The 23,970-nt window shown below is 39.4% G+C and overlaps 1 protein-coding gene across 2 annotated transcripts; it reads right to left on the minus strand.

Moving 5' to 3' along the window:
- Positions 1-1,159: 1,159 nt before the first annotated feature.
- Positions 1,160-20,405, minus strand: LOC310908223 (solute carrier organic anion transporter family member 1C1-like). Of its 2 annotated transcripts, none has more exons than XM_083859041.1 (16): positions 20,280-20,405; positions 14,630-14,741; positions 13,549-13,700; positions 12,122-12,263; positions 11,901-12,033; positions 10,502-10,617; positions 9,771-9,917; positions 9,107-9,205; positions 7,419-7,664; positions 6,391-6,555; positions 5,703-5,898; positions 4,663-4,825; positions 3,747-3,931; positions 2,659-2,723; positions 2,413-2,530; positions 1,160-1,518 (listed from the first exon to the last, which is right to left on the minus strand). In XM_083859041.1, the coding sequence occupies exons 3-16, from the start codon at positions 13,675-13,677 to the stop codon at positions 1,305-1,307; spliced, it is 2,118 nt and encodes a 705-aa protein (XP_083715167.1). In that variant the 5' UTR covers positions 13,678-13,700; positions 14,630-14,741; positions 20,280-20,405; the 3' UTR covers positions 1,160-1,304. The 2 variants fall into 2 exon arrangements, with proteins under 2 accessions (XP_083715167.1, XP_083715166.1); XM_083859040.1 differs by lacking the exon at positions 20,280-20,405 and adding an exon at positions 16,968-17,076.
- Positions 20,406-23,970: the final 3,565 nt, after the last annotated feature.

Consider the following 23,970-nt stretch of genomic DNA (forward strand, 5'->3'; position numbering starts at 1 on the left):
TTATTTTAAAATCTGTCTATTAACCATATCCCACTGAGCCTTGAGCAACTATTTTAAAGTATCAACCCTCCTGTTGTGAAATGGTACTCAAGTGCTCATCTTTTTATTTAAAGTAATAACAAGTTGTCAAGCTCCAAGCGAGGCAAGTGCAGCGAGAGCAAACCAACAAATTGACAAAGGCAGCTTTGAGGATATGAGCTAAAGTGTACTGAGGGAAATTTAAGGTGTGTGAAAACACGGATGGGTATTTTTCCTGCCTGACAATAGTTTTCTCCGGAATGACCAAAACTGAGAGTGAAAAATACATCGAAAAGTGCGACAGTCATTGGGAGTAACGCTGTCGTTTGAGTGCCCTCTGCTGGACTCTGCGTGGCGTCTCAACACAGCCACGAGTATTTCTGGTGTTTCAGAATCTCTTAAATAATAATAATTAAAAAAAAAAAAAAGTATTTTTGAATAAAATTCTACGACTCAAAGAATTAAAAAAACCACAAAAAACCCAACAACAAACAAACAAAACAACCCCCCAAAACAAATAAACAAAATCCCCCAAAAACAAAAACCCCACCAAAAAAAAAAAAAAAACCCACAAAAAAAAAAAAAACAAAAAAAAAACCACCAACAAAACCAAAACCAAAAAAACAAACAAACAAAAAAATCCCAAAATACCCCACCACCAAAACAAACCCATTGTCTTTATGAAAATGTGTGTAGCTTTAAGCAGGCATAACTTTTTCAGCTGAGATAAGACAAAATGCTTCCTGGAAAAATACTGCTTTTGCCAGTTTTTGAGATGAAAACCAGGTGCAATGATGTGATGCATTTCGGTGAGGTGTTTGGCTTAAATGCTTTGGGTTACTGTGAATTTTGATTGAATTTGATGGAATCAGAAAGCTCGTCCTAGCCTTGTGTTTGTCTCTCCTGTGTCAGTCCCCTGCACGGATCTGCATATGGGATCACTGTATGCACTTTTTGTGGGCCTTTGGCATGTGGATGTCCTGGCAGCATCTTTGATCCCACTTAAAAAAAATCAGACTGGCTCTGTCAGAACCACCAAGGAAGTTTTTCTTTGTCTCTTGAGAATTTGGTTCCATTTTTGTAACGCGTTCTGTTGTACTTTTAATCAGGTACACATAAGGCACATTCAATACTTGTTTATTAGTGTTTATTGTTGTTTGCTGTTTTGCTATTAGTTGTGCTCTCTGTACAGGGTTATTATTTATTATTTAATTACTCACAGCATTTTAAATGGTGTTTCTAAAAGAAGCTGACCTGATTCACATGCCACTGGTCTAAATTGCTTTCTAAATAGATGATTCATTCTCTGCATCAGAAGAACCTGGCAAACATTCTTTGATCTTGCAGTTGTCTTCTTTATTCACAGCAGCATCTTCTTGTCCATTCTCTACTGGCCTGGAGTTCTTATTTTTAAAGTGTTTCTTTATCAATATATAAAAAATTATTGCAACCAAGAAGGAAGGACCTCTTAAAATTGCTCCTAAACCCAGGAAGACATACCTGTGGGACAGAGCATAGAAGATTGGTCCAGGCATTGAATTTTACAAAAAACACTGAAGAAAATCACTTTAATGGCTTTTAAAGCTCTTGTATATACAAAAAGAAGCTTAGGGGAAGACATTAAAACTAATTGTTTGTGAATGATACCAAAACCGGACATTTTTACTTGCAGAAACTTCTCCTAAAGAACTGATAATATTCTTTGTGCTTATTAAGATAATTGCAAATTCAAACTTCCATCATCTTCTTCTTCTTTTTTTAAATTTTAATTTATTATTTTTTAAAGCTATTTGGATCACTTTAAAGCTTTAGATTCTTTAGGGCTAGAAATATATGGAAGTTACCAGAGTGCTTTATTGTATGTAAAAATAAAAAGCACATCAGAAGTGGCCAAGGCTTGAGTGAAACTGAGAAAAATCTATGGAGCGCTCTCCCAGGAGACTGATGGTGTTTGGGTTTCACCAACACCTACAGCTACTCAGTACAATATTCTTTCATACTTTTCTCTCGAAAGTGGCCAATGCACAGAGGTAACATTCTTGCCAGTGTGAAAAAACTACCTGCAAATAAGGTAAATTTGGGTAATTTTCCTCTTTATGGTAAGTCCTAAAGTCTGAGGCATTTTTAATTTGCTCTAAGTATAGTAAAAATACACAACTAATGCCAGAAATCTCTGTCACAGATATTAAATCTCTTTTGTACAACATAAAAACTGACTAAAAATTGAGAGCTTAGCATTTCATCTTGAGATTTTTCAATTTCAGGAGTTCCGGATCGGCTTAAAGCTGAGCCCAGAGTTAGTATCGGAATGTGATTTTGGATCACACACTACAGTGTCAGAGAACCAAGCATGTCTTTCCACAGAGAGGGTTTTTGTGCCCTAATTTTCTCTACCTGATTGCATTGGAGTCATAGAGCCTGCAAGCCCCTCGCTTCCCACAGCCGGTGCTCCCCCATTTCAAGCACGTCTTGTCGATGGCTGCACCGAAATAAACTGGTGCTGGCACCCCAGCTGCAAGGAGACAAGCAAAACATGGGACAAGATTTCACAGAGAAAGGACATCCTCTTGGAAATCAACTTTATATTTCCTTAGGGGTGATTACACTGGGTGGATTGGACTCAGCAGTGATTTCTCTTACCCAGCATCCTCATAGTGAGTGTGAATAGACCAACTGCGAGAGCTTTGAGCTCTGGCTGAACACATCTGAAAAAAAAAAAAAAAGGATAAGTAAGAAGAGTTGGCCTACTTAGTGCTTAAACATGTCTATTAAACTGCTATTAAATAACTTGGATTTATTACTCTTGGAAAGCCAAAATGTTGAAGGAGAGTGCTTCCTTCATGAAGTGTGTTAAGTGGTATGAGAAAGGTGAATTAATCTACTGACTTCCATCAAATAGCTCCTGGCAAGTCCATTCCCCATGCATAAATTAAGGAATTGAAGTTTTAAAGTCATACTCAGAGTCTCTCTCCACCTTAGGGAAGTGGGCTCTCCAACTGCCTTCACTCTTGGGCATATATTTCCCTCCCTTGGTGGAATATTGAATGGGAAATATCCTATTGCCCTAAGACAAAAGAGTTGCAGGTAGCACAGTTAGTGCAGCATCTTTCTGTGCTTGAAAAGAATTCCTCTGTACAAGGATACATCTAGGACAGCACAAAGCCTCCTAGTAATATGCTTATTTGTTTAGTGGGGAACTGCACTCCAGGCATCAGAAATGGGCACTGATCTTGAATTCATTATATCTCCAGCCTGTGCCATCTCCTTGCACATCCAGAAATCCTGGCAAGTGCAGGGAACTTTCAATATCCAAGAAGAAAAAAAGGACATGTTCTGGAAAACCTGATTGCAGAACCATAGAATGACAAAATATTTGGTTTGGAAGGGACGTTAAGTATTATCTTGTTCCAAAACCATACCATGAGCAGGGACACCTTCCACTCTCCCAGGTTACTCAGAGCCCCATCCAACCCGGCCTTGAACACTTCCAGGGATCCAGGGGCAGCCACAGCTTCTCTGGGCAGCCTGTGCCAGGGCCTCACCACCCTCACAGGGAGGAATTTCTTCTAAACTAAGCTTCCCCTCTCTCAGTTTGAACCCATTACTCTTTGTCCTACCACTACAGCTCCTGATGAGCAGGAAAGTCCTTTTTTTCCTAAGATAGAGAAACAAACATGACTCTGAAAGCCTCACTAGAAAGCCCTTGGTAAACAGCCAGCTGTACTCACCTAAACATAATCATGTATGAAGGAGTGGCTCCCAGGGCATAGCAAAAGCCACCTATGACCTGTATTACTATGTAATAAATGAAATTCATTGAACAAGCATCACTTTTTGGACATTGCCCCAAGGTGGCAGAACTGTTTCCTGTCCATGAACTTTTGCTTTCAAGACAACTGCAGTTATGGAAGACCTGGAAGACACAAAACAGGTTTGGTAGGACACTGCTCATGAAATGGGGATTCTGTTGGAGAGAAAACAGAATAAAGAGATGGCTCCAGACCATTTATATTCCGGAGTGATCACCTGGCATCAGGAAACCAAATGCAAATGGCACAGCCCAATAAAAGTTTACATCCATGGACTGGAGCTTTGTCTCTGGGACTCTGGGAATTATCTCCAGCACTCTATGCCAAGCAAAAATCAGTCACCCAGAAAAACAACCAGTTTCCTGACATCCCAAAGTCTCACATGGAGGAAACAAGCTGCCTTTCCTTAACCCATTTTTCACACTTAAACATTAATGATCAGTAGCAGGGAAGAGACTACGCTATCTCGGTGTACTTCAACTATTACATAAGACTTCAGGGCAGCCAAAATTACATTTATGAAAGGCAAAGCCTATGGACAACCTTCAGGCAACATGAGACCAGTTTGATCTACATGTTTATGCTCAACCTCTTATGCTCAACCTACAGAAGTTGGAAATTAATATCTAGAACAAGAAGCTAGGGCTTTTTGCTTAATGTGCAATAACTCAGAGAAATCTCTTTTCTGTGCTGTTTGTAGCCATAAATCAAAAATACCTTACTGACTAGTCCCCAGTAACTTTGGTTTTCCTGAAATGCATTATCCCGGTAAATTTTCCATGTTACATGGAAAATAAGGTGGTAGGAAACCTCGGACAGCAGAGCAGGGTCTTACTCTGTTCCTTCCATGTCCCACGGAAGTCTCACACCCAGCCAGACACGCCGAGACATAGGTGATCCCATTGGCTCCACACACAGGATCCCACACATTGGAGGCACATTTGCAGTGAGAGTTGCATTCCGAAAATAAGGAATTGTTGTGGTATGGAACGAGGTTGCTTGGAAGTTAAGTTCAGACAAGTGTAAGAAATTTTTAATTCAGTGCTGAATTCAGTGAAGTCCCTTCTCTGTGACAGTGTTGCTGTTCTGAAACCCACCCCATATGCCCAGGATATGTTTTCACAGCTGAGTTTCTACATTTCTATCGGTCTGTTTGAGATTCCATCCTACTTGCACTGATATTAAAGTGATTATAAGATTATAGAGAATTTTAAAACAAATTAAAACATTGATCCTGATCTTACAGGTGCAGACAGAAAAGAGAAAGGACAGAGAGGTCATTTGGATTCCCCCCTTAACTGAATTTAGAGCTAGCAAGAGTTATCTCAGTCTTATCAAATATATCTTTATTGATTGGTAAAAACGCACCAGTGAGAGAAAAGAGATCTTCAAGTCTCTGTAGTTAAAAAATACTCTCTTAAAGCCTAGCCTAACTTTTCAACAAGGATATGAAGGATGCAGTATTATCTTTTGCTTTCAGACATCTTTTGTGTATTGAGCAAAAAGATATGTCTTCCCTCATCTTCTAGGTAAATTAAATTTATGTGCTTGCCATTTTTCCATCCCAGTGCTTCTTAAGCATATTCCCATGTCCACTATTTATTCCTAGTGGAAACATTGCACAGCAATACTCCCACCCTTCCCCAGCAAAACAACCTACATTGCTAATGATGCAATTCCTAATTAATCTTTAACCAGTGTTGGGCTTTGTCAGGCTGACACTCTGCTGACCAACAAAAACTACCCCAATGACATGTGGTAGTGTTCACTTTCTCTCCAGCATTGCAAAAGCATGGGGTTTTTTTAGCCTTGATGTTACAGTATATTTTTTGAGGAGTGTGAAGAAAACCACAATCTTTTCTGTTTAATACTCACCCTTCATAGGACACTGTAATTCCTGCCACCATATGGTTATCACAGCCAACAAAAAGGTGTAACAAACCAACGACATAGGACAAAAATGACATGATAAATGAAAACTTTGTCGCTCCAATGAAGCTCATTTTATACTTTTTCATTATAAGCCCTCCTATGAAAATTCCAAGACCTACAGGAGGTAAACTTGTCACTCCTGAAAGAGATTATAGAGGGCAAATGTTAGAATTAAAGAATCATTATAATCTTAAGAGCCAAAGTCTGTCCTTACTTTTTTGTTCCTGGCAGCTTTATGGTCTATTAGAAGATTTGTGTTCAGTCCAGCCCCTGGGTTACACATGCTGTTTGTGAAGTGCCTAACCCTCCAAACCCACTTCCATTGCAAGGATCTTGCCAGATGCTTCAGCAACTAAAACTTCCCCACCACACTCATTGCATATTTGGGGTTCCCAATATATAAATATAAATATATATAAATATAATGTAAATGCAACGCGATGTAATATAACTTAAAAATATCTTATGGCCCCACAGGCACAAACCCTGTATTTTTTATAATTCAGGTTCAGGTCAGACCACCATTTACCTCAACCTGTTCTGCATGGAATTCAGCCCCAGATAAAGCACACCACAACTTATCCCCATGCACTGCTTCCAGCACAAGCAGTCCTTGCATGGTGGAACTCACCTATCAGAAAGTTGGATTTGGATGTAGATTGTCCATACTGCTGTTCCATGTACTTTGGTTTGTAAGTCACGAAACCAATAAAAGCACTGAACTGTAACAGTGAGCAACACAAAAATGTAAAGTACATTCGATTACCCAATACTTTTTTCAGGGAGATATAGAAATCTGAAAGAAAGGGACATATGAGTTGGTATTGAAAGATGCATGGCATAATTACTGCAAAACTTAGGGCAAGGTCCTGCTCTCAGCTGTCCAAGTGCAAGTTGTACTGATCTCCTTTTGCATGAGGCTATCTGAAAGCAAAATCAGGTTCTTGAAAAACACCAGAGGCTGAGATACAGGAAGAGAATCCTAAAAGAAGACAGATGTATGGGTTAAGGCCTGGCTGCTCTATTGAGATATGCACATAAAGACTAAGGGGCTCCACACAGCACAGACTTTGTTCAGCTTGCATAAATATTATCACAATAATATTCATGACTCAAGGCTAAGTGAGAGATTGAGATGTCCAGTGTCTTTCACTGGGATCTAAACAAAAAAATTGACAAATGAAGCAAAGCCACTTCTTTCCATCACTTTTCCACCACATTTTTTTTCCCAATGACTGCACAACCAGATATATTCAAACCTGATATATTTTCATCAGGCACCAATGTATTTCAGAGTCTCCATGAACTCTCTCAAATGAATAATTTGTCTTTCCATATTGCAAAAGGAGCCTTTGAATATTTTCTTTACATTCAGATACAGGAACACTTTTCCACTCTTCAAATTTCTTCTTGCACAAAATTTTAGAGGTAGGTGCCACTCAGGCAATGATTTATTTCAGGTGATGCATGCAGAACCTCAGAGCCCTGAACAAGCTTTTTGACTTGTAATACTTTTTGGTGGACCTTTCCCTTCCTGGGGATAGCTGCCTGGTTTAGATGGAAGTGCAGGGGAGGCAAAATATTTTGCAGAGCTGTTACATTTCCTATGTGTGTTGTGCCTATTGCTTTTCACATTTATACAACTTGAGAAACACTTGCCTTTCAGCATTACTGACCACTTTCTTGACTTAGTTTTATCAGGAGAAAGTTTATTCTTCACTGCATCAGTGTTTTCCAAGAGAACATGTGAAGTTTTGTCCTTATTGGCTTCCTCTGGCTTTTTCAGACTCTTTGGCAGGAAGCAAAATGGAATAGCAGATAGGAAACTGGTTGCTCCAGCTATTACAAAGCCAAGCCACCATGCACCCACCCAGCGGGAATCCTGTGGGGTGATAGTGATGCTTCCTAGAAGTGAGGGAAACAGGCACAAGTTACCCTGGTGAAGAAGCTGAACCTTCCCAATCTTTTTTGGCTATGACAGCTACATTTTATAGTGTCTGACTTCCAACAATAAACATCTAATGAGGCACCATTCATGCAGTGAAGGCATCAGGAATCATACCCTGAACAGTGTTATAGAACCACAGTTTGGTTTGGATTGGAAGATGTCCCCATGGGCAGGGATGCCTTCCAGTTTACCAGGATGGTCTGAAACCCATCCAACCTGGCTCTGAACACTTCCAGGGATGGGGCATCCACAGCTTCTCTGGACAATTGGTTCCTGTGCCCTACCATCCTTACAGGGAAAAATGTCTTCCTGACATCTAAACTTACTCTCTTTTGGTTTGAAGCTATTCCTGTTTGTCCAGCATTATTTTATCTGCCATTCTACATCTTTCACTGATTGATGTTTTGTGGAAGACATAGCAACACCAAGGTCCTTACCCAACATATGGGAAACCAAAAGTGGCAGACAGGCCTCAAGCATGGTGCTCTTTTTGGCTCCTGAGACCATCGTCTGCTTTCCTGAAGTGTGTAGGTTGCTATTAAGCAATTGGACATTCTCTGTAGTGTCAGTGAAATTACTCATGGCTTCAAATGTATTGCAAGGAAGATGAGAGTAGCTGGTTGTATTTTTATGATTTTTAATTGTGGCATGTTTGGTAGGGGACTAAAATTATAAGACTTTTCACTGCATGACTGGGATCGGCTCACTGTCCTTACTCTTAAATAAAATCAAACACTGGCTTAACAAAGGGCAAAGACAAAATAGTTCACCTATCTAACTACAGGATTCTGAAGATCTGAAAACTTCTCTGTCCTGCAAGAAAAACAAGACAACTGAAAAAGAACAGGATGAAGGACCACAACCATCACTTACAGGAATTGCTGTGTCCCCTCTGGCATTGTGCAGATTTGAATACATACACATGTTTTCACTTCACCTGAGTAAGCAAGGGCTGAGAAAAAAAGTGTATATTGTACTGCAAAAACCATGTGAAATGTAAATAATGTAAAATACTCAGTGAAAAGGGTGGGTAATTCCCCCAAACTGTAAAGCTGCTGTACTAGCAGAGTATTTTTGTTAAAATTCCAGTTTAGAAAAAAGTCTTGGTTCTGTGAGAGTTCTTGGTACTAATTCTTAGGGTTAAGTGTGTATTATGATCCTTTAATCTTAAAGCACAGCTCTAAAATATGCTCCCAGTCTGATTCTGCCTTTACTCTAAAAGCTTTTAGTAATTTTGTAAAAATTGTAATAAGTTATTCAATAAAAATAATTAAATAAATATAAATCAAGTATAAACTATATTACTATAATTAATATAATGAAAACATATGCAACCATTTGTAGGAAATTCTTATGAACAAGTATTAGCTCACTTTCACTTTTCCTCTGTTTTGCTTACCTGGATCCACAAATCCAATATCCACATACAGTCTTGCGCATAGAGATCCCAAGAGGAAACCAAACATTGGGCCCAGCATGGCTATTGTGTGCAAACAGGCTGAAAATACAATGAAGCAGATGCTAGTACCCTCTAATGGCTGAATGTTGTCTTCTTCAGAGGGTGATCTGATGCCTTAAGTTTTAGCTTTCATGTTTTTCAGATTCTGGGCTGCCATGGAGTGTAGTTCTGAGCCCTATATTAAGTGACATTAAGCTCTCTTCACAGAGTAGGGAGACAAAATAAATCATTTTCCTGCTGGAGACCAAGGAGAACTTTCAGGCCCAAAAGCACAAACAATGGTGGGCTGGAGGGAGGAACAAGGATGGGACCTCACAGCCTGAAGCTGCAATTGGACAATTAAACCCCAATATGCAAATGGACCAAAACTTATAAAAGTGTGAGACCTCGTGACCGGTCAGCCATTTTAAGACCATTTTGGGTCCACCTTGGGTATAGCCCTGGTCAGGCCCTGTCCTGCCCAAGGTGTATCCTGGAGGCCTTTCTATAAATACCTACTTTATTCTCTAGCTCTGTCCAGTCTCTGTTCCAGGTCAGCCTTCCCAAGGCATCAGATCGACCTCTTATACTACAAATCTCCCTCTTTACTTCATGTTGAGATTACCTACATACACAGGAACATTCTCTTCTTTAGAAAAATCATCAAGATAAGCAATGCCCAGTGGTGTTATTGGTGTCTCACCAATCCCACGTAATAAGTTTCCCAGTAAGATATATATCCACATATATGATGATGGCTCCTTCTCACAGCCTGTGGATGAGAGTTTACACCTTTATAACAAAATATTTGAATGGGAAATGGGGAAAAATCACAGCAAATGTAGCACATGTAATGATAATAGATTAGAAATCAAGGTATTAAGAACACTTCCTTATAGAAGATAAACGAAAGGCTGTCGACCCTCTTATTACTTTTCATGATCTTTTAATAGCACATTCTTCCACCTCCATTGCATTTGATTTCTAAAAGCACAGGTAACTATCGCCCATCAGAAAAAATAATCATTAAAAAAAATAACTTACTGATACCTTCATAAATATATTACCTGGCATATATCATGAATCTTTAATGTGAGAAGTTTGAGATGGCTTCTGGTGCAGAGCTTGGCTCATTCTCTACCTGTGTCCCACACAAGCAACACATAAAACAGCAGTATTCCATATTGTAAGGAGGATAATAGGAATATCTATCTATTTTCTGTTAAACTCTATGCAGTTTCATGTCCTGTCACACTAGTTCTTCTACTCCCCAACTCCGGGCCCTGGGTAACTGAATCCTTGTAACCAAGGATAAAACAAACACCCGTATTTGTAGTTTCATTTACAGTTCCATACCTGATTGTGAGACTTCCAGGACAGTGCCATTCACATGTTGATGTAGGGAACAGGGATTTATGCTGGAATTTAAATTGGCTGAAGCAGCTCTTTGTGATGCTGTCTCATACTTATAGCTGCAAACACACAACAGAAGGTTTAGAAGAAGTGCTCATCAGGGAAACACAAGTGTGGTAGGGCTGGAACCACTTGGCTGCTGTTTCCCTAAAGAGAAAGGTATCTTTGATTAAATACCAATTCGAAGGGCTACTGAAGGAGCAAATAAGATTATTTAAGAACATTTTAGAAAACCAAAATACCAAAATTAAGAACAAATAAAACTTAGAATTCTCTGTCTGGAAGGCATAATGTTTCAAGCCAGAAAATTCAAAAGGGGTTGTGAAAGTATTTGAGATAGGATTGAATTTTTGGTGTCTAAATTTAGGGTTAGGTCCAAGTGAGCTCCCTGTGTTGACCCCACAGTCAAGGAGGAAAAAGAAGAATATCTTGAGTTTGAGCAAAGCTCTCCTTTCCATCTTTGATATGTGTTTCATCTGTACAGCTGCTTTAACCTGATCCCTTCCCCAGAAATGAGTGCTATGGAGGGGCAAAGCTTTAGCAGAACATGGCAAAGCATACATTCTGCTTAAAGGAAATGCCCAGGCTCTGTTAGACCAGGCAGGCTTATTTTTCAGGTTGAAATAAAGAGCAGTCATCAGGAGACACAATGCAGAGCAGTTCCCCTACAAATCTTCAGGCTCAGGTTCATGAGTTGCCCAGTATAGACAAGTATGATACATGGTCTGTCTTAAAGAGTGAAAAACTGCTGAAAAGTTGGGTTCTAGTGAAAGATCCACTAACATGAAAGAAAGCATTCCTCAGTTTTCTTTTTGCAGTGGTACACCTAAAATTATTCTAATATATTTAAGAAATCAACAGAAATACGTCTTACTCTATTTGGAATCCTTGTGGCCAAGCTATAATCAGAAACATTATCACATATAGGCATAATGCAGCAATTCCCTGAGCCTGGTGAAGGCGAATAAAAATTAACGAGATATGGAAAATCAGTTTAACCAGGCATGCGCATTTGGAAGGTTATGAATTCTACCAGCACTCATCCATCTGCAGGCTCTAGCATCATTTAATTCTTTGCCTCCTTTCTGAACAACCCTGAGCTGAAACTAAAGCATTGTGATTTTCTCATTTTTTTCCAGGAATTGAACTTTCACTTCAGAAGAGCTGTATTTTTTTAATGAACATTCACCATCACAGTAGTGATGTATGTGGCACGTGGGGTTCACGGCACTTGGAAGTGACATTGGGAATCTAAGGCTATATATACAAAAAGTTTCATTTAAAAACCAGAAAGCACGATGCAATTTTTAGGTTACCCAAATTAACCATGATTAGTACTTACTATCCCATGAAGAAATGAGGCATTGCTGATAAAAAGCTTCCCAAAGCCATAATAAAGGATCCCACAGCTATTACTTTGGGCCTATGAAGCTTAGCTCCAAAATAGCTTACAAATGCAATCACCAGCAAGTTGCCTGCAAGGAAATGAACCAGAATTAGTGCCAGATGCTGTCTCATGTTTCTCTGAGCAGTTTTCTACGTGTTAGGGAATAAATCCATTACCTATCTCAAAGCTCCCGTCGACAAAACCTGCAGTAGATGATGTCAGGTCAAACCTTCGCTCAATCTGAGTGATGGAGCTTTTCATTATCGTACCAGACAAGGCTTTGCTGAAGTAGCTGAATGACAGAGCAGCCAGAAATACCTGGGGAAAGGTTTAGACAGGAAATGGGAGGGAGAGGCAGGAAAACTGGTCATAGAGGGATCAAATATATTTAAAACTGTGTGGAACAATCACTGTCATGACATGTATTTGTTACTCTAATTGGAGTGGCAAAGTTAGTCTTAACCCAAATTACCTTTTGCTTGGGTCACATTGTATTTTAAGCAAATTCATAACTGATTCTTTCAATCAATGTGGCATCAAAATAAAGGCTTTATGCAAGTTTTTATGATACATCAGCATGAAGAATGTGGTAGTGACTGATTGAGTTCATCTCTGTGTCATATGTTATATTTTGAAATATGTATTTTGCCTGTATACCATATATCTCACAAGGAAAGGCTGATACTCTCAGTAGTTTGACTGTTGTTTCCACCAACACACATTGTGGCTTTTGCAAAGAAAGATTTATTTGGTAAAATGTTTAAGTTTGTTTAAATATTATCCAGCTATTTCCACATAGTTTAAAAAGCAAATAGACTTACTGCTCACTGGGCAAGAGTCCCAATACAACAGAAACTTGGGTAAATAAACAAGGTAAATATAGGTTTGGACATTGCAATACTATCTACCATAAGAAATGAAGCCAATCTGGGAAGTAAGAGCTTTAAAAATTGTATATTTTTAAATATACATTTAAATATACATTTAAATATACATTCTCTTTTTGTCGGGAATGGAGCGAAAAATTTCCCAAGTGTAGGGTTTGTCATGATATGTTCTATATTTCCTGAACTTGACTAGCAAAAATTCTGAGAATCACCCTTTGTGCCTTATGCCAGCAGTACTCTCAGCGTGTTTGGCTGAAATCACAAACTGCTCATAAGCATGAAAACACAAACAAAAATTGCTGGGGTCATTTGGGTTTTAAATTGCAATCCTCAGGTCAACCACAAAACATTTGATAAAATCTGGTTGACCTCACCTTATTTTGACCCTACAAGACTGGTGGTGAGAGCAACCTCCAGTGTGTTGTAAGGCACCTAAATGAGGCTGGTTCAGGTTTGCCACTTGAAGTTGCTGCCTCTCTAATGACCAAGAAGGGGATCCACCTACAAGTAACTTGTAAGTAAATTTGGTAGATCATGAATTTTTATTTTCTTTAGAGAAAAGGTAAGATCTGACTAGCCCCTGGACCTCTGCGTGTATCCAGTTCCACAAAAGATGGGGGGAACAGGAACAACAGAATTGGGCATGTCATATCTTGAACAACATTTCTTGACAGATAACAATGGTAATTCATGGGGATATTGCTAAGACACCAAACCTTCAATCCAGTGCAAGAGGAAGTCTTTTTGACTGGTGGATTTTTGTTTTCTTCATCATCTAAAAGCTGATCAGGTTCTGCTTCCTGATTTGAGTCATTGACATTGCTGGGTTTGGTTTCCACTGTCATGACTGATTTCTTTACTGAGTGATCTGAATTCAAGAGAAAACAGGAATAAATACAAAAGCACATATGCCAAAATAGAATTGCCTAAGGACCTCTCTGATGAATCTGGTGAAACTAATTACAGGAAAATGCTAAGATGTTGAAACTCAACCTTTCTACTTAAAACTATTTGGCTCAATGACTTGCATGTTTCAAAGTGTGTATTGGTTTAAATGCTGAAGTATCTAGTTTTGACATCAGTTTTTTTTAAAGAGACATGAGCACCCCCCTTTCTACCTTGTCCTGTCTTTTAATGCTAAAAAGGCAATTTCGACAGAGGAGTAAGAGACAAAGTCTCTGCCCAAAAATAAACTACAAGGGTCAACAAAGCAGTAGTGCTGAAGAACAGGGAGTCCTAGGAAGCTCCAAATTTACAGGCCATGTGGCCTAGAACTCAGTCGTTGGTTTGGTAAAATCTGTAGCAACACTGTGCCAATCCAATTTATTCCTTCACACTGGCTTGTTGGAAAAAATTCTTAGTGACAAAAGAATTTATTATTTCACCTAACTGACATCCTGTAAGGATATTACATGGTTTTTTTTCTTCTTACAATAATATGCACAGTATCCCTGATCTCTTTCTATTTGCAGAGTGCTGTCTATATGCTCAGATGCTTGAAATGATCTGCAAATCAGTTCAGCAGAACTGCTCCAGTTCCCTCAGGAACTTCCTGTAGCCATAGACAATGACACATCCTTTGACACATCATAATGTTTTAGTGTTGAAAGCCTTGCTTTGTTATCAAGTTGTGTTTTGGTTTATTGCAATGAATAGTTCAATACTTTTTTTTTCCTCAGCTTTTTAAAACTCTGTATCTGAGAGATGGATAACTAAAAAGGACACTTCAGAGAAAAGCTGTAAAGAAAGTCTTACATATCCATCTGCAAAGTTTATTTAAAGAATGAAAACACTTGCCTGTTTGTGCAAATCCCACTACAATCAGAACTGATTTCTCAAGGACGATCCAGAAGCCACAGAAGAACCCCTCAGAAAAAAATGGGTCACTTGAAACAAACCATCTTCAGATCTGCAGATAGGAGTATTGCATATTATATTAGAGTACTGAAATTAATGCCCTCAAGTCAGAATTCAGAAATCACAGCTCACATGATCTGATTTGTTTCACCTTTCGCAGTACTCTCCTCATCTGAGAAAAGGGCGAAAAAGAGAGAGAAGGGGAACAGATCACACAAAGAGAGGTTTTATATGCTTGAATGCAGCTGAAAAAAGTTGGATGAACTTTTCTAATGCTGGAAAAGGTCCATCTGCTTTCCCACTGCTAATATCTACTTCCCAAACTCTTTTGTGGCTATGCTGTCAGTCTGGGTCAGCACACATATCAGGACAAGAAAATATTAGCTTCTCCTTCCCCTTGGCTACTCAGACAGACAGGAACAAGAAGTAGAGAAAGGATTTCTCCAGGACTGCACAGCTATGAACAAAAAATGTTATTAAATAAAATTTCTGGTGCTCAGGAAAAGTTAGTGCACAAATACTTTTGAGCATCTGGTCCTCTGAAATTCACCTGTCTTTTTGTAACCTGAAGATATAAACTTCTCCTTGTAATTATGATACATTGATGACTACAATAATGTGCTGGGGGAACATATCATTGCAGGTCACAGGATTGGAGAAGTGGCCTTTTTTTTTGTTTGTTTGTTTTTTTTGAGAGTTTAAAGGTACAACATGACTTAGAATCTGCTGGCAGTATCTCCTCCCATCCTCATATGACCCTGACCTAGACAGATATCAGCTGGAGACGGACGAGATGGGGGTTGGAGAAATGCCAGGCCACAAAAGCATTAGGAAAAAAGATAAAAGGTCAATTCACAATTGATGACAACACATAATGGCTGTTGAACCTGATAATTTTAAGTATTGATAAAATTGTTATTTTAGATTTCTTTCATTAGCATTTTTCCCACGTTTAATAAATCAAAGGTTTGGTTTAAAAAAATGAAGTATGAAAATAAAATTATGAAGCTTTCTGCACCATATGTGCCCTTTCACTAGTACGAGTCCTCTAAAACTACCATTCTTTGCCTGCACAGACCCCTCTTCTGTAATTGTGATCTGAGAAAGTCGCATTTGCAGAAAGACTAGATTAGGCAGGTAAGATATTGGTATTGTTTAGTAGTCAATCAGCCTAAACAAAAATTAACCTATCTTTCTTCCTAGGGGAAAAAACCTCAAACTTCTTCCCAAAAAAATAAGAAAAAGAAATCCGCTAAAAAATTCTAAGTGATACAGATGGATGAAATTTAACACAGCTTACTTTTTGGAACATTTGACAAATTTACTTGATTTTATGCTCAGTAAAAGTATCTCTTCTGAGAAACACTTTGGGTGGGGGAAAATCAAGGCTCTTAACTAATAATCAGTGTGCATCATTTGTGCTGCTGGGAGCTGACAGCTTCCTCAACATCATGGGAAATCACACAGCAACTTGCAATTCAATTGCAGAGTGAATGCAGCCAGCCTTGCAATGGACGGATTTCTTCAGTGCTTCAGGGCACATGATATTATATGGGTAATGACCTAATTCTGGTACTGTTCAGTAGATCTATTTCTTATTGGATATATATAAAAAAAATCAGCTTTGTTTTATACTCCCTAATTATATGTAAATTATAATGAATAAGAACATTGACTAAAAAATCTCCATGTGAATAACAGGTAATAAGTTGACAAAGGTGATGACAACAGTTTGCTGCAGGCTTTGTAGAGTCTCATGAAAGAAAAATACAGTGATGTTTGAGGACTCTTAAGAATCCAGCAAAGACATCCTTAAGTCTTTGGGCTGATTGTCACCACAGTTGCTCTCTCAGGGACTGTGACATCACTCAGCAGAAGAGCAAATCACAAATCAAGAGCCACATTTCCTCCAGTAATTTATGGAACTGTAATGATTTACTCTAACTGCAGTGCTGCTAATCTGAATATCGCACTGGTTTTTAAATACAATCATAGCAAGACCTTTTAAGTTCACCCAAGATGAAAAATGAGTATCGTGGAGCTGTGCAGACCTCAATGCTGTTTGCATTGCTCAGGACATACAATGCTGACAGAGACACACACACATAGTGCAAGATGTCATCCCTAAGCTTTTACACTTTCACCAGGACTGTTATTGGTGCTACCAATTATAGCAAATGCAACTGGAAAATACACAGGTCATGTTTGATAGCTACAAACACTAATGACAACATTTTAAAGTCAAGACAAACAGAAAGAATACTGAAGAAGTTCCTACCTGTGTTCTACATCCACAACAACAGGTAGTTCTTACTACCACACAAATGCTCCAAAGTCAGAGAATTCTCCTCTTAAGCAAAGCTCTGCTGGCACATGGTGGAAGAATCATTAACTTCCAACTCAAACCAATGTTTTAATCTTGTCTCCTCCCAGTTCTGCCCTCTGTTTAAGGTCCCAAAATCCATGTTTATCCACAGCGGTCAAAAGTTAATTAGAAAGAAGACAGGCAAGTGTGTTCGTTTTGTACATTCTTATAAAGTATCTTTCCCCCCCCCCCCTCCTTGAAATTGTCTAGATTATAATGGTTCACACCTTCCTGCTGTTTAAAAACATGGTGTTGCAACTTTACAAATATTCCCGTTTCCAATGCATTTTGTTATGAAGTTTTATATTCATAGTCTATGGCTAAAGTCCGTTAACCTCCTATCTGCTAGAGCCAGCCAAGAACTTGCAAGAAGAGAAAACACAGTGCCTTGGATACACTCATGCTTAGAAGACAGTTGAAATTTATTTATTGCTATTAACAGCAAAGGCGGGTGAAATAGGAAAGTATATTAGGGCTATGTGTACTTTGGAGCAGCCCTTTATCACTTACGACCGTAGTTCAAGGAAACTGGAACAAGCTTATTTGATTGTGCATTCTGACAGATTCCTGAGAGTAATAGTACTTGAAAGATAAGTTATTCTTGAGGCAAGTGAGATAGGACTACTGTCTGTCTAGATGTTACACTGAAATGTTCCATTCCTGGTAGTTCCCGCCCCGCTTCTCTGGCACCACTTTCACCACATCACCAGCCATTTCCTCATAGAAGTCAATCAGCTTAGTCAGACCTTTATGTACCCTTGATAAATCCATGCTGGCTGTTCCAAATCACCACTCCATTGTATCTGGACTGTTAACCTGCTCTATAACCTTCCATAAACCTCTGCTGCTATTTTATTGATTCATTTGGGTTGTAACTTTTTAAAACTTTTTGTGCAGAACAATTTTTATTTTACCACGACTAAGTGATCAATAACATGATCAAGGGGGACTTCATTAATCATTACAGAAAAAACCCGTGGTCTTATATTATAATTGCAGCCATTATATTTAAGTCTGAATGAAAAAAACCCAAAACAACCAACATTGCCATTGCTGCAATTTTTCTAAGAGTTGTCCTCACAGTCAGATCATTATTTAGCATTAAATACATGCAGGAGATGGAAATTGATGGTCTTGTTACAGATGTGGGCTTCTTTTTTTTCAGAGTTAGTGATCCTCCATGTCCTGATGTGGCTAAAAATATCAACTATTCTCTTTGAGCAGGTTCCTTATACCATGATTGACATTTTCTAGTCAGAAGACAAGCATGTTGGCCCCTGTTTATTGCTTTTTATTGCAGGCTACTGTATCACACTGCTACTCTGTGTTCTACCAAGAGCACTGTAGTGGTTTCACATTTACTTGTTTTTGTTTGCTAGATCTAGTGTAATGGTTTGAGTGTTTACTTTCCTTTTACTTCTGTGAGATAGCATTAGGAGAAGCAAAGCAAGCCTAAAGTTAAACTAATTTATTAACACATACAAAAAGAAGAAAAGAAAAGAGAAAAAAAAGGATTCTTTATCTCAAGGAACAGAGATATCTTCTCACTTCTTTCCTGGTGCAGAGGATTTTTTATCTCTATCTCTGTTTAAGCATTTCATGGGATTAATATCACTTACTTCATCACAAACACTTTTGCTCAGATCTATCCACAAATTTAAACAATCATCTCTCTAAATGCATATGTTTCTCATGATTTAAAGGGATAATCTACATATAGAGTTTATTTTTACGGTTCAATAAGAAGCCTAGCTTAAAATGGAATGGCAACTTCTTTAATCCCTTCCTCTAATTAGTCTTTTCCCTTTCTGTTTAATGATTTCATGCTGTGTCTTTTCTATGTTTACTTTTTTACTCAACACGAGGATTAGCGTTTTAAAAGTCCTAATCTGTGTTAGGAAAGAGTTAAGATGCAGATGGTTCCGTGATTTTTGCTGGGTGAGAGCCTTTAGGATGTTTAAAAGCTTTGGGGACGGGGCAGAGAGCCCAGGCCGGGGGGTCTGGGGGCCGATGGCCGCCTCCGGCCTCACATCTCGGTCTCATCAGCTCGGAGCTGCTATCAGAGGCTCCCCTGCCGGGGGAAAGGGCTCAGGGCCATGGCTAGGCTTTAGGCCAGCTCCCCACACCATGGGGCGAGCAGCAGGGCGTTTTATAGCTGCTAAAAATCTGATCCAGGGGCACATCCTCATCCCCTGCCCCGGCCGGGCAGTCACCGGGCCAGGCGGGCCTCTGGTGGAAAGCCCGGGGCCGGTTCCCCCCTCAAGGTGAGAGACGGGACCGCCTTTTTACTTCCTCTGAGGCTAGAAGGAAAAAAAAAAAAAATGTTCTCTAAGAGCTTCAGACATTTAACCTTGTAGGTCCACTGAGACGTATCTCTTCCTAATTGGTTTGTCAAACCATAACCTCCTGAAAAAACCCCAAACTTCCTGGCCAAACCACCACACACAAACCCCTGTGTGTCCTCATCCTTCTTCAAAGGCGTGTCACAAGCTCCACTCTGAAGCTCTGACTGTCCTTTTCTGAAGAAAAGTGTTCCCTGTTGTTTTACAAAGCTTTATGGTGGAGCTTTGCATTCCCAAGCTTTCATTTTCAGGTTGTCTTCGGATGTATTATCAGAGCTACCCAAGTGGGTTTTTGGCCTTTTAATCCATCCATCTGAAAAGAGATGGAGCTAAAATGACTCTGTTACTTCGGAGTAGTGAACCTGTAGAAAAAGGTGCTACTTTCTTTTTCATATAAGGGAAAAAGTATTTCTTTGTTTTCGTCATTCTGACAAGTAAATACAAATCAGTTTCTCCCTATTTTTTCCTAGTCCTGTATATACCACTAAACTATAAATTTCCAGGATTAAAATATCTTTTGTACTTTGCTTTCAGCATGGCTGAGAAGAATTTTTCTATCTTCAGACTGCTGCTGTCCAAACTGTCTGTGGAAGCATTCACAATCAGATCTGACTTCTTGAACCAAGAACTGTGGATTAAAACTACCAGAATGGGAAACTACTGAAGTCAAATTGAAGACTATGGTCTCACACCTTCAAAAAAGAGCCTCATCTCTTTTTCCATCCAAGACCTCCCTCCATATTACTCATGCTTGCAGGAAAGAAAAAAATAATAAAAACTATTATGAGAGTAAAAATCCCCTTACTAAGAAAACTGAGCTATCAGTAATTTCTGATTCCTGCTGAGGTTAAAAGCAGCCCTTACAAAAGCCACAGTAAGTCACCTTTAGCACAGGAGCTGGTTGCAGGCTCCTCCAGGCAGAGGGTGGCAGCAGATCCCACCAGAAGAAGAGGCTGCCAAGGCTCAGTTTGCAGGGGGCAGGCAGCAGTAGCAGGGAGCTGCTGGCCAGGCAGAGGCCAACTGGAGTAGGCAGCTTTGATTAGAGCCCTTCTTATTCTCAGGACACTAATCCCCAGATACAGAAAATCAATGTATTTTAAATTTTAACTCTTTGTTAACAAACTAAATAAAAGGGATTGTGTACAGTAAGTGTAAGCAAATAGTCATGTAGTTAAGATACTACAGGAACCATGAGTGGGTGAAAATAGCCTTTTCCACAAAAGAGAAGGGTTCTTTTGTCCTCCTGTCCCAGAGTGTCTAGTTTCTGTTTGGTGCTGTAGAGCTAGCAAGAGAGAAAATCATCCTGGGAGGCTGATCTGTTGTCTCTATCATAGCCAGTGTCTGGGGGTTTATCCTTCCTCTGCTCAATGGAGCATTTGCCCTTCAAAGGAACTTGGTAAGTTCTTTTGAAATCAATTTGAAATTGAATTTTGAAATCAAAAATAAATTTTGTCATTGGGTTGCATCATGCATCTGTCTGGGGAAAAGTAGACCATAATGTGCTGTTTTGATGATATCTTTTTCTTTTCTACTTAAAATACAAAGGGTAGACATTAATAGTGGTTGCACAGCTTGTCTTTGCATTTAGACTTAATCAGCAGCTTGGACTGGAGTTACTACAGACACAACATTGAAGTGTAAGTCACTGGCAGGTGAGAGTGCTTAGACCTTTCTAGTAGCCAATCCAAATGTGTGCTGCACCACAGAACAGCAGAAACAAAAGCCGTGCTGACTTCAGGTGAAATCCCAGGGCAAGTCCTCCATCATCTTTACGGGTCTGGGATACTAACAGAGGGAACAGGACTGAAAAAATTAATAAGGCTCCCATAATTGAGTACCTGGTATTTTATACAAAACCACTTCAAGAAACTGTTCATCTATCTTGTAACACTAGAGCAGATTTTTTACAAAAATTAGTCTTTTACAGGATGAGTCCTGATTTTTTCCTGACAGAAAAATCTACCAGATATCACAACATCCCAAAGACTGTTGTTCTAGTTAAAAAAAAAGGGGGAAAAAAAGAAAAAAAAAAAGTATTTTATTTCTATTATAGTTGTGTCCTTTTTGATTCCCAGACACTGGAAAACAGTCTGTCTGCACACTTAAATAAACAGATTTTTGCTGACTGTACAATGTTATCACAGGTTGGTTTTTACTTAAACAAGTTTGTGTTTTTCCACATCTTATTTTAGCAGTGCCAACATCACAGGATCAATGAGAGAATTCTGGTTGTGTACAACAAACTTTCAAACTTACCATGCTCAACAGCCATGAGGGAGAGCTTCCTGGCCTGGTCACCATCCAGCTGTGAGAATGTGCTCCATGTGCTCTCCACTAAATCCTTTCCTTATTTACTCTCTTCAAAATTCAATGAACTGTATTAATCTGGGATGAGCTGTTGGTTAACTAACCCCCTGATATTAGCCACATGTTGCTTAAGTAAGGTTCTTTTAATGAGCACTTTAAATCACCATTTAAATTTAAGTGGCCCCACATTTAAATTGCTCTCATCATTTTTACAGCAATTATGGACTTTTTGTCTTTTAGAGGTTGATTAGCACTGGATGAAGAACTGCCTCATGCAGCACTTGCTTAGTGATGCTCCAGGGCACAAAAAAAGACAACCAGACTGGGACAGATCTATGATCCTTCTAGGCAACAGGCTTTGGGCTAGATTATTAATAATTATTAATAATGTTTATCTATGTGAAAATGCTTTTAAAATACCTCTGGAACCTAGCTACTTGCAAGTCTATGCACTTCATAGCTTCTAAAAGTAAGTTTCAGAAACTTTTCTTTTAATGTTGTGCAGAATAAAGCCTCACCTTCTGCAGATATTTGGTGCTTAAGCACCATCCTTCTTGGTGTTGCTAATGAGTGGGTTAGGTAGGTCTCTAATGGTACAGGACAAACATTGATCACTAATCACAAACACTGATCATTAATCACTGATCATTGATAAATCCCAGTGAATCCCACTCTTATGCATGTGCCCCTCTTCAAGCACTCACACAGGAGAGGCAGCAGAGTACCTACAGCCACTGCTGGGACACAAATGATGTGATATGTGTTTGTTTTGCCAATTTTGTGGTGAAGAATGAAGCCTACCTTTCATCGTGCTCAAAAATTCTAGTTGCTTTAAAGGATATCTCTGTGGTGCTGCCATTACCTTTCCCAGTTCAAGCTTTCTTGAGATTTTTTTCATATTAAACAGCTCTCCTTTGCACTCCCCACCCCAAATATAATTAATATCAAATATTGATAAAGCCCAAAAATGTTCTAGTTGCAACTAGAAAATACAATAAATTAAAAAGAAAAGCCCCAAGTCACCTGGTCTTTTAATTAATTTTAATCAATTTTATTTTTCCCAAGCTGTTTGGTCATAGCTTTTAAAAATATAAATCATATATATCTTGTATAATTTTGTTATTACATCATAAAGTGCATCGAATTATTTAGTACACGGAGTACTAGCAAGTAGCAAGAAACTGCTGGACATCTAAAAAAGCTCTATTTTCATTCCAGTTTCCTTTGGATGGTACTCTTGTGGTCTCTTTGACTGCAATGACAACTTCTAGTGTTGATTGTTGTGCTGTAACAAAGCTACTGGAAAACAGATTCCTACCCACAACACTCAACATCCTAAGTGTTATGGGTTGAATTCATGAGGTGCCCAAAGCCTGTGGCTGATTTTTCTTTCCAGCAAACCACCTTCCTCCTGCCCCGTGCCTTGCTGTTGGCAAGGACAGGCTGCATGCCGGAGATCTCTCCACCTTCCAGGTTTCCAAGTCAGGTTTTGTGCCCCGGCTCCTCTTGGCTGGTCCCGTGGCAGAGGGAGTGATACCTTAAGTTTTAGCTTTCGTGTTTTTCAGATTCTGTGCTGCCTAGGGGTGCAGTTCTGAGCCTCATATTAAGTGTTAGTCAGTTCTCTTCACAGAGCAAAGGAGAAAAAGCAAATCCTTTTCCTGCTGAAGACTAAGGACAACTTTCAGGCTCAAAAGCACAATCAACGGTGGCTGGAGAGAGGAACAAGAAGGATGGGACCTCACAACCTGAAGCTGAAATTGAACAATTAAACCCCAATATGCAAACGGACCAAAACTTATAAAAGTGTAAGACTTTGTTGCCGGTCTGCCATTTTGTGACCATTCTTAGTCCACCTTGGGTATAGCCCTGGCCAGGCCCTGTCCTGCCCAAGGTGTATCCCAGAGGCCTTTCAATAAATACCTGCTTTATTGAAAGTCCAGTCTCTGTTCCAGGTCAGCCTTCCCAAGGCATCAGTAGCTGTTGGCAGCCTCCCCACTACTCCTCACCCAGGAGGAAACTGAGGGGCAGCAGCAGCTCCTGCAGCTTCGTGAGGAGGGAGGGAGCTGAGGGGCAGCTGCAAAAACTTTTTCTCAGTGAGGGCACAACTGCAACTCCCCACCATAGGAAATCCCCTCACTTGGTAGAAAAAAAGGTGAGCAGTGTTTTTAGAGCTGTTTACATGGTAAAAACTGCTGGTCTTTGCTTTTGAGGATTACAGATAGAATTGCAAGACGGTGAACATTTTCAGGGTGGCTACTAAGATGCTG

This window comes from Zosterops lateralis, assembly GCF_965231275.1.
Source record: "Zosterops lateralis genome assembly, chromosome: 4".
Classification (NCBI taxonomy): Eukaryota; Metazoa; Chordata; class Aves; order Passeriformes; family Zosteropidae; genus Zosterops; species Zosterops lateralis.